The following is a 9,869-nucleotide window of genomic DNA, read 5'->3' on the forward strand; positions in this document are numbered from 1 at the left end:
CATGCTGTTCCTTTTTGTGTGCAATCCCAAACATGTCCAAGTGCACAAGTGCAGTGTTGCCAAAACCCAATGTTTGTCACAGTCCCCATCCCCTGTCTTTTACTGACACACAGGTGATGTCTGTTTAAGGTCTTTGCATGGTACTCTTTGTTTTTTTTAGTAAGGTCTGCTCTCCTCCTTTTTAAATTGTGCTTCATGTTAAATAATCTGTCTCGTAAAGTTGATTTTTACACATCATACAGTAAAGCTAAATGCTGATTTGTTTCACATAGCGTTAAACTCCTGGTGTCATGGGTCAAAGTCCTTCAGCATTTGACCACTTCCCAAAGAGGACTATGTCGACCGCTCTTCTATGTCACCTCCCTCTGATCTCCAAATTCGACCAGGACGACATAAACATTATTAGAGATTACAGTGCATTACTTTCTGCAGGGATAACTACACAAAGTGAATAAGCTGGGTAGTGTCTGCTAAGAGACATAAGCAGGGCTACTTTCTCAGACGTGACAAATTCACAACTACCATAATCCCTTTCAGTAAATAATACACTCATTGGCAGGCTTTGTCCTTCATGGCTTTGGCCATCAGAAGGCTGAAGACAACAAGTAGGCTTAACATTTTAACCCCTTTCCAAATCATGCTATGTTTAGAATAACATTAGCCTATGGGAAAAAAGACGAGCTCTAAGTCTTTGAATGAGAACCCCGACTGTGTCACTTAAGAGACACAGTCAGGGTTCCAATTCAATGTTCAAGAAAGAAAGAGCAGTGCAGACTGGGAAAAAAAAGCTCAACTTGGCTTGGCTTTTAATGTAATGCAATGTCATCTGGAAAGACAACTGTGTAAGCCAATCCTAAACAGGCAACTGAACGATTCTCTGATAGTCTGTAAAATCAGATCTGAATCTCAATTGTTGCAAGAAAAGATACAATGATATTCATAGCGATATCTACAGTTGTTATATGTCGTGATTTGATAAAACACCCTGCAAAGGTTTAGGTTGGATTAACCTTTAAAGGGGACATATTATGAAAAGTTCACTTTTACAGTGTTTTTGAACATATTACCTGAGTGTCTACTGACCCACAAAATGTGAAATAAACCCATCCAGTCTGCCTAAGTCTTACAACACAGAGAAAAATGCTCTGTTTCAAATTTGCTCAGCTTGTGACGTCACAGTGGGATTCTGGTAAAAATAAAAATCCCCTCCCCTCCCCTGGTATCTCCACCCATGGACTGCAACCCAAGCCTAGAACAAAACTTTTACGCAGGTTTACCATTTTTATTCTCACTAGCAAAGGAGTGATTTCTTCAGGGAAAACTCAGGGGGGGCTCATTGCATTTAAAGAGACACACACACCAAAACGGAGGGTTCTGAGAGAGCTGGTTTATACAGAGTCACAAACCTCCTCTAGTGCTTGATTCATGTTATATTTCGACCAAAGCACAGCACAGATGTTTGGACTGACCATTGATAAATCCTAACTCTTCTCCTCATTGCAGATAAGAGTTCAAATAATAGTCAAGATATATTATTGAATAGTATCGAAATTCTGTACCTGTATGGTACTGGAACCAACAAGTCCGGTACCAACCGGGGAAAAACAGACTTCAGTGCTTCATTTCTGTACCAATCACTACATGTCAGATCCAAAGATGCTGACCCTTCTTTACCTTCTCTGCTCAGTGAGCTTTCCAATATCACCCTCAGGCGTCCAGAAACAGAAATTACAGGCAACAGAAGCATTATCACATAGGCTGAGACAAGAGCAAACATAATTAACGCTATACACTGATGGCAGCAGGTAATAGTTAGCTTTAAATTAGCTTAGCGAGTTGCTACCATCCAAAACACGGCAAAATGCCTTAAGCAAAATGGGATGCATTTGCTGAAACAACCAGCCATGGTTGTGGGTGAATAAAATATACCTAAAGGGTGATTCATGACAGCCAAGTATGTAAACTGAATCCAGGCCTGCTGCGTGTTCCACTCTGACTTTAGAGCCAGACAATCCTACGCGCTCACTGACCACAGAGTTCCGCCTCTTCGTGTCGGAGAGGGTGTCAGTGACAGACTGAGTGCAAGGCAATGTGCAGTAATGGCTTTGCTCTGTGGCGGTTGTCTCGCTTGTCCTGAGTCAAACATGATTAAAAATTTGAATTAGCAGGCTGTGGCAGGGTCTCATGATCAAAAGGGCGTCTGAAAGTGCTGTAACTCCTTACAGTGTCAATCAAAAATCACCGCAAAGTGTAGCAGTTAAAGCTTAGTCAATTTAACAATGAACACATTTTATTAACGGAACGTTCTTCACAATAAAGGTCCCAGTTATGCTGTCTTTGGAATGCTTTTATTGTGTCATATCAGGAAAGGAGGTGTGAAAAGAAACCGCAAACCAAACCAATTCCGTTCGAAGCAACTGAACACACAGTGACTTGTAAAAACATCTTCTCTGGTCTAATAAACTTAATTGGATTTATCATAACATCTCATTTAGGTGCATGTAACGGTTCTTTAATTACATGAGCTTATTTGAGATGTTCTTAAAGATAGAAGTTCAATTTCATCTTATTTAAATCATCAAAAAAGGAGAAGAGATGCTACCGATTTAGCTACAAGCTAATTTCTCTCATTAAATTGATTAGATACACATACACTATCTCTCACACATATACACATCTCATTGGAATCATTTAATCACTCAAAAAAGTTGAGAGTAGAAGGTAGAGTGGTTTGTAGAAAATTTTATTTTTGGGGGGTTAGGCTTTATTTTTTATCTAAATTTTTGTGTTTCGTTTATTTTAAGAGTTCATATATTGGGTTTGATTTGAAGTTCAAAGTCGCCTTTTCAATTCATGACATTTTGTTTAATGTTGTCAACCATCACCAGTAGTGTTGAAAATAAACCCAAGCTATACCCAACCCTAGCAGTGCTGTAGAGGGATAAAATGTTCCTCTATCGGAAAATGAAATAACACACTTTGATACTTTGTAGAAATAGGATCAAGGCAAGTGTTTTTTTCTCATACAGACCACATGTCACTTAACCTGCATCTGGACAACAATCAATAGTTTCAAAAAAGTCTGATATCTGTGGCTCTTGGAGGACTGCTACAAGTTTTTTTGTTGGATAATCTTAATTCTCCAGCTTGTTTCTCATACTTGCTGAAGCCTCTCTATGATTTGCCGATTTTCTTTGTCACTAATTACAGTAATTAAACAGTTATTGTGTCATGAGAAATAATTTGAAGATATCAGCTACTGTAGGGCAATGGGATATTTTCTGAACATTGTCCACACTTTTTTAGACTTGATTATTTGAGTAATCATAGAATTACCTTGCTGATGTATGCATTATGGAAAAAAATCGTAAGCTGCATCCCTTGTTCAACTCACTGGTAGCCTATCTAAATCACCCTCCCACCAACACGAGACGACAACAGAGATATATTCATTCCAAAGATTATATCTTTATATTATAACAAAACTTTAGGAGGACCGATTCTGAAAGAGAACCTGACTGGGATTTAGCACACGTGTGATCTTACCTCGGCAAAACAGATGGACCTGCTCCTCTTTGACCACTGGGTGTTTGATGAGGTGGTCGGGGTTCCAACTAAAGACCACTTCCTGGTCAATGGATGAACATGCGTTAAGGGCAAGGACATGCCTTGTTTCCAGAGTCATATTCCAAACATTCAGGTCAGTAATATTTCCAAAAAAGGGCTCTGTGAAATTCCCACCAAATGAGTCTTGGTCCTGACCCAAAATGAGTATCCCATCTCCGTAAATATCCCTGGAAGTGTCCGTGTCTGAGCCCAAGTCCTTTTTATCTCCATCCACATAAATAGCCCAGTGGCCACTGTTACGCCGCCACATGACACAGATGTGATGCCACGCTCCATCATTTGGAAAAGATGCCTTATAAGGCAGGTGCTTCCCATGGATAATCAGTGCCAGGAGGATGCGTCCCTGCTTGTCCACTTGGCCTCTTAGCTGGAACTCATTGGTAATGACAGGTGCAGCGTAGGAAAAGATGGTGGACACCTCATTCCACTCAGAGTTCCACTGAACACGGACACACACACTAACTGAAGACAGGGCTGGAAAAGACATGTTGACACGAACAAACCCCTCGCGGGAATCCCTTGGGAAGCTTAGAGCTGAGAATGGAGAATCTACACAAGAGCAGAAGAAGAAATTCAGCGAAGACATAAATATTCCTTTACTTTCTTTATAGCTTGGGAGAATTTTACCCACATTGCTTTGACAGGGCCACAGGCTTGTTGACCGCCTTGCTGGGGTTTCGAACCCAGATGGGTGTGCGAAGTCCTGTCTGTTGAAGCAGCTCCATCACCCCTTCCCGCTCATCTGATTGGTCGAGGTCGGCAAGGGAGCTGAACTGACCTCTGCAGAAGCTGTCAGCCCTGGAGAAGGCCAGTGAATCATTGACCAGCTGAAATGCCCAGTGAGAAGTTAGATGGGCCAGTCTGGGTTGTCCTGTTGAGGACAAGACACATTCAAAAAAGGTACCTCAAATAGATTTTCAAACTATATTTTACTGAAAGATGTTTAAAAGTAAAGAAGGCAGTACACCAGATAAAGACTGCTGGCCACTGAAGAGCCGATAAAAGCAATTTACAGTCTCACCATGCGAGTCTCCCATTCTGTCTGGCCCAGCATGTGTGGGCTCACTCTCACATACCACCTACAGGACAAGACAAGTTTGAATTATTCCAACAGAGCATTTCTCTGCATTTATTATGAGTAGCATGCACAAACTGGAGTTTCATTTCTCCTGGAATAAACTGGTCATTTCTTAAAACTTCAGGAATTTAAGTAATTACCCAAAGTCGATGTACTTTTTCAAATACATCAGTGGCATCAGGTTAAAACAAGGGACAGAAAACATTTGATACTGCTCTAGTTAAGAAGTTGAGTAAAAGTTGTTACCAAAAAAGCGAAGAGTATGAGTCCAGAATGCAGGGCTCCAATCATGTCTGAGCCAGTGTTGTCTAAAACTGAAATAAACCCACCAAGTATCATCAGAAAATGATACTCCTGCTGGATCAAAATGTACTTCAAGGTAGAAAAGGTCCAGATCTCAGTCGGTTTACAAAATAAACCCAATTGTTATTGATATGCACTCTAATATATATGTGTCAAATGTAGCCTTGACTACTGCATAGCAAGGCAGCCGGAGCCCATTTGCAAGTCGTTTTTTAGCATGTAGTTTCCAATCATCCTGGAAAGTATGTCTTGAGTCATTGTTGCACCCTCAGTAGTAGAATCCACATCTTCCTCCAAAGCAGAAAAAGGTTCCTTTGAGTAATCTGGCATCAAACTCCATGTGTGGTATGATCAAATCCAAATCGGGTCCAGACTCCACACCTAGTACCTTGGCTTCGAAGTGCAGCATATCCAGCAGAGTTTCTGGTCTCCTCAGAGTCAGTAATCCCCAGTGTGTCCGTCCAAGAGTGCTCGTCTGTCTCCTGCCTTCCTTCAGATCCCCCCACCCCTCCCTTTAGTACCCTGAAGCCATCTGCCTTTGTCATGTAAATGCAGTCATTTTTTTAAAAGAACCCTACTTGCGCAAGCAGTGTCAAGCATTTGGCACAGAGAGTAAATCAGGAGAAGCACAGCAGGAGACTTTTTTTTAACCACAGACTACTACAGTACTCTAAAGGTAATTGAAAGATTGGTTTTTATTGCTGCACTTCATAGTCAATTAAACATTAGTACTAGTTGTAAAATTAAAGTACAGTTTACTGTAGAGTTTGTCTTGGAGCACTTTCATCTGGTGGTTTTGGCAAACATGCTTGAAAAGCTTTTCTGTACCCTCTGACATCAACAGGATTAGCATTACACCCACAAAATCATTTCCTAAAGCAAGTCTTTTTACAAATGAACTTAATAGTTGTATCGATCACAGATGTCACTGGAGCCTGAAATGTAATCTTGGGCAAAAGAAGATAGTTGCACATAGCAAGACTGACTGAGAAGATTTTAAACTGACTAATCAGTTTACTAAGTTATTTTTTCAAAAAAGCTAATGACACAGCTCTTTCAGAAACGACTACACACCTAATGATACTGATGATGACGATATATAGGATGGTTTTAATGCTGATGTTTTGACGATTTATTAACATATCCCAATGTCAGCACCTGTTTGTCAGATTGGACTTTAAGCTGTTTGTTGGGTCCTCCTTTCTAGATGTTTGCTTGTGTTGTACTTACTTTTTGAAGTACCTACTTTAATTTAATTATTTTTTGATAGTATCCTGATTAATAGGTTCCCTTATAGTAATTCATCCTACACAGGTTGCCACACCTTCAAGCACATCCTGTTGTATGGTCCAGTCTATTTTACTCTAAATGGGGGCATATTGGACAATGAACATCATGCTGCACAGACGTCACTTGATACCACAGGTCATAAAACCAATCAATATGTTTACTGAGGTAACAATCTCAGAACCAATCGGCATCATCTTGTATCATCATTGGATAGACGATATATGCCTCTGGGAATGGATGCACAAATTTTTAGAAATTACAGGAAGTCAGTGGTGTTCGATGGAAGATGTGCTACATTGGGTTAAAACTGTTAGGGCTTAATAAAAACTTGAGTTACAAAAAAAAGGACTACAAAATGACTGCAGATGGAACACTTTCAATGCTGAAAATCTAGACCCCTGTGTATAGATTTTAGATTTTAATGTAGAATCTACACACACTGTATGCATTTTGGCTGACGGCAGGAACTATTTAGTTTGTTTCTGTGTTAGTCGTACTTTTTCCTGTTGTATATTTTTCACTGCTCTGCCATCAAACCAGGTGAACTGAAGAGTTTACAATTTACCGCACACTTCTCCAACATTGGCTTCTCATTTTAAATAGATTATTACTTGCTAGCACGGCTTGCAAATCCAAACTTTCCAAAGTGTCCTCTTTCTACTGAACTGATGCTGAACAGTCTCAGAACACTTCTACCGTACTTGAGCATGATTGCCCCCCCTCCCCATTCCCTCGCTGGCCTACAATCACACTGCTCCAGGACTAACCGGGCCTGAGCACTGTTACCTATTGTACATAATGTTGAAATACAACACATGCATAGATTTATGTAATTATGAAGTGTCCTTAATTTTAAGACTACAGACAGACTCAAGAAAAATAAAATTTAAAAAAGGACGTTCTGTTGGGTCTGCCTCCGCACATTGGAGAAAGAAACGAAGAACGAGACAGCTACTTTTCTGTCTTTCAGAATACTCCGGGATTTCTCCATAATGAAGGCTGTCCTCGTTGTGTACACATCTTTTGAAGCATACCTTTTCCAAGCGTGCCAGGGCCAAGGAAGTGTACCATGCTTGAACATGGATCGGAGCACTCACACTAGTCAAACGAACTGGACTTCAGGGGTGAAGTGTACGTATTGCCTAGTGTGAGTGCGTCTTAAGAGGCTATTCACAGTACAGTAATATAATATACAGTTGGATATTTTAATATGTTTAAATGCCACTGTTGCTTTTCTTTGATTTACTCATCAAAAGAACTCCATCCATCTAAATTTTCTTCAACAACCTGGCTTTGAAGAACTCTGAATTAACTCGAGAGAAAAGCGTCATCACAACCCAAATGGTCTGTTAAAGAGAACATCTTGTCTAGCGTGGCTTTACACACACCTGTCTAGACAGACTCCCACAGAGAGACTGATGGACTTAGGAGTTGGACTGCTGAAGTAAAGCCTTCACACCCCAAATGCCCAGAATCTAGTGATCCAGAACAAGATGGATTGAGACAAAGCAGACCATTAGTATTCCTCCTCGGTATCCAGTCAGAGTGTGAAGAGCTGGACGAGAGCCCACAGGAACAAAAGGTCCTGCAGACTGAGACTTCTGGACATCGCTCTCTCTCGTGCCTTACTCTCCTGTCGCCTATTCATCTAAATGCACAAAGCTTTCTCCTTCAGTCACTGTGAAACTTAGCCATGGTGTGAAAACCAACGCATTTACTTTTCAATGTTTGGACTGAATAGAGTGGGCCAGTGATCAACAGGTTTGTGAAGGGAACAATCACATGTTTATGTGTCTGTTAAAAATCCTGATTCAAGTTTTCTTTGCTCAATGTAGCTTAGGAAATGTTACCTTTAAGAAGGCCTCATCATCCGCACTACAACACAACACGCTTTCACTTCACACTCGTGGTTCAGTCTGGTTTCTGTATCTGCCTCTCATCAGGAAAGACAAATAAATTAAGTTCAATTATTTGATTATTTGACTTTATCTAATGAAAAATGTTGCAGTTTGGACCTCAGAACAACACAAACATGTTTTAAAAGCTCTTAATAGACATTGTGACACCATATTCTTCAGGCACACATGAGCAACCAATTGAAAATGGCTTTGTGACCCACTTTTGGGTCCCGACCCACCTGTTGAAGGAAACGCACAGAGCATCCAGTCAAATTCAAAATAAAACACAATATACGACCATATTTTTCACAATCAACATTACATCAAAACAGGCACCAAACGAACAACAAATCATCCTCAGAAAGCCAAAGCAACACGTTGTTTGCATGTTTTTCTCTTTATTCCCACGTGCTCTTGTAGTTCTCTTGTGATGTGTGTACAGCTGCTCATGGCTGCGCTGACATTCCAGAAACAGATCCAGTGGGGCAGGACGCGCACCGTCCGACGGATCAAAACTGTGGCGCTGATGGACCACGGACTGTGTGTGGAAAATCAGCAGTAAAGCAGGTGTGATACTAAACTGTTGTATTCAAGACAGAGCTTAGCTGGTAGACAAGCTTTCCATTGAATGCCCAATACATGCTCCGACGCTCACCTTTGATTGCTAGCTTTTGCTAGTGACCAAAAGAATACTCTGTGGATACAAGCAGCCTTAAATGGTTCTCACACTTGCACTAAACTCCTGAAAATCTCCTGTAGGAGCTGTATGTGTTAAAGCAATTACCCTAATTTTTCACTCAGACTTGACCCAGAGTTTCTCCTGCCAGACCCCTTGTATTTTTTCAACAACAAATCAGAGTGAGCTGATGTGAGAAAGCAGCAGGATATTATCCAGAGAATTCAGCTCGAGCCAATGAGAGGGGGGAGAGACGTTTATATCCTGTGATTGTCGCATGGTGCACACAGTGTGTGCACGCGACCACTACGATCCCCATGCACGTAATTAAATGGCTGCATTAAGTTTTGTGTTCTCCAGTATGTTCTCCGCTCATTTGTTGATAGTGTGATTCTGTTGAATAATGGGCGAGAGTTAGAGTAACTTAATATGGAGTTACTTGCGTATTCTGCTGCAATATAACACAGACCCAAACATGTAGGAAAATTATGTAAGCATACAAGGATGATTCTTGATACTTTTAAATAAAACCTACAGCTGGATGTGGCAGTGTGCGCTCCAACAGCCAGCTCCGCTTACTTTTCTAGTGTTTGCATTTCAGTGTTTTCTGTCATCTCTATTGTCAAAGAAAATAAATGTTTAGTTTATAGTTTTGATATGACTGAACTAGAAGCAATTAAGTTTAACTGTTTGGAAGAACAACCTCAAAGTGGCCACTTAACCCCCCCACACACACAAACACATATGCTACTGAAAAACATGCTACTATTTTTTTTTAAATATTTATTTTGGGCTTTTCATGCAGAGGGAGGACAGTGGATAGAGTTGGAAACCAGGGAGAGAGAGTGGGGAATGACATGTGGAAAGGGGCCACAGGTGGAAGTGAACCCAGGTCTACTGCTTGAGATGAGAGTCTCAATATATGGGACGCGTGCCCTAACCATTGCGCCACCAGTGCATTCACGGAACATGCTACTATTTAATGAAGTCACAGACA

General features: G+C 40.8%; 1 protein-coding gene across 5 annotated transcripts in view; it reads right to left on the reverse strand.

Annotated features, from left to right (window-relative positions):
• adgrd2 (adhesion G protein-coupled receptor D2) overlaps nt 1–5,475 on the reverse strand; it is a 46,686-nt gene extending 41,211 nt beyond the window's left edge. For all 5 annotated transcript variants that reach the window (XM_020645486.3, XM_065963148.1, XM_065963158.1 and 2 more), the window contains exons 1-4: nt 4,952–5,475; nt 4,649–4,706; nt 4,259–4,498; nt 3,547–4,176 (exon numbers count right to left, since the gene is read on the reverse strand). In XM_020645486.3, coding sequence (XP_020501142.3) covers nt 3,547–4,176; nt 4,259–4,498; nt 4,649–4,706; nt 4,952–5,044 — 1,021 coding nt within the window. In that variant the 5' untranslated portion in view covers nt 5,045–5,475. The remainder of the gene's footprint in view (nt 1–3,546; nt 4,177–4,258; nt 4,499–4,648; nt 4,707–4,951) is intronic.
• Between the last annotated feature and the right edge of the window lie 4,394 nt (nt 5,476–9,869).

Source organism: Labrus bergylta, chromosome 2 (genome assembly GCF_963930695.1).
Source record: "Labrus bergylta chromosome 2, fLabBer1.1, whole genome shotgun sequence".
Classification (NCBI taxonomy): domain Eukaryota; kingdom Metazoa; phylum Chordata; class Actinopteri; order Labriformes; family Labridae; genus Labrus; species Labrus bergylta.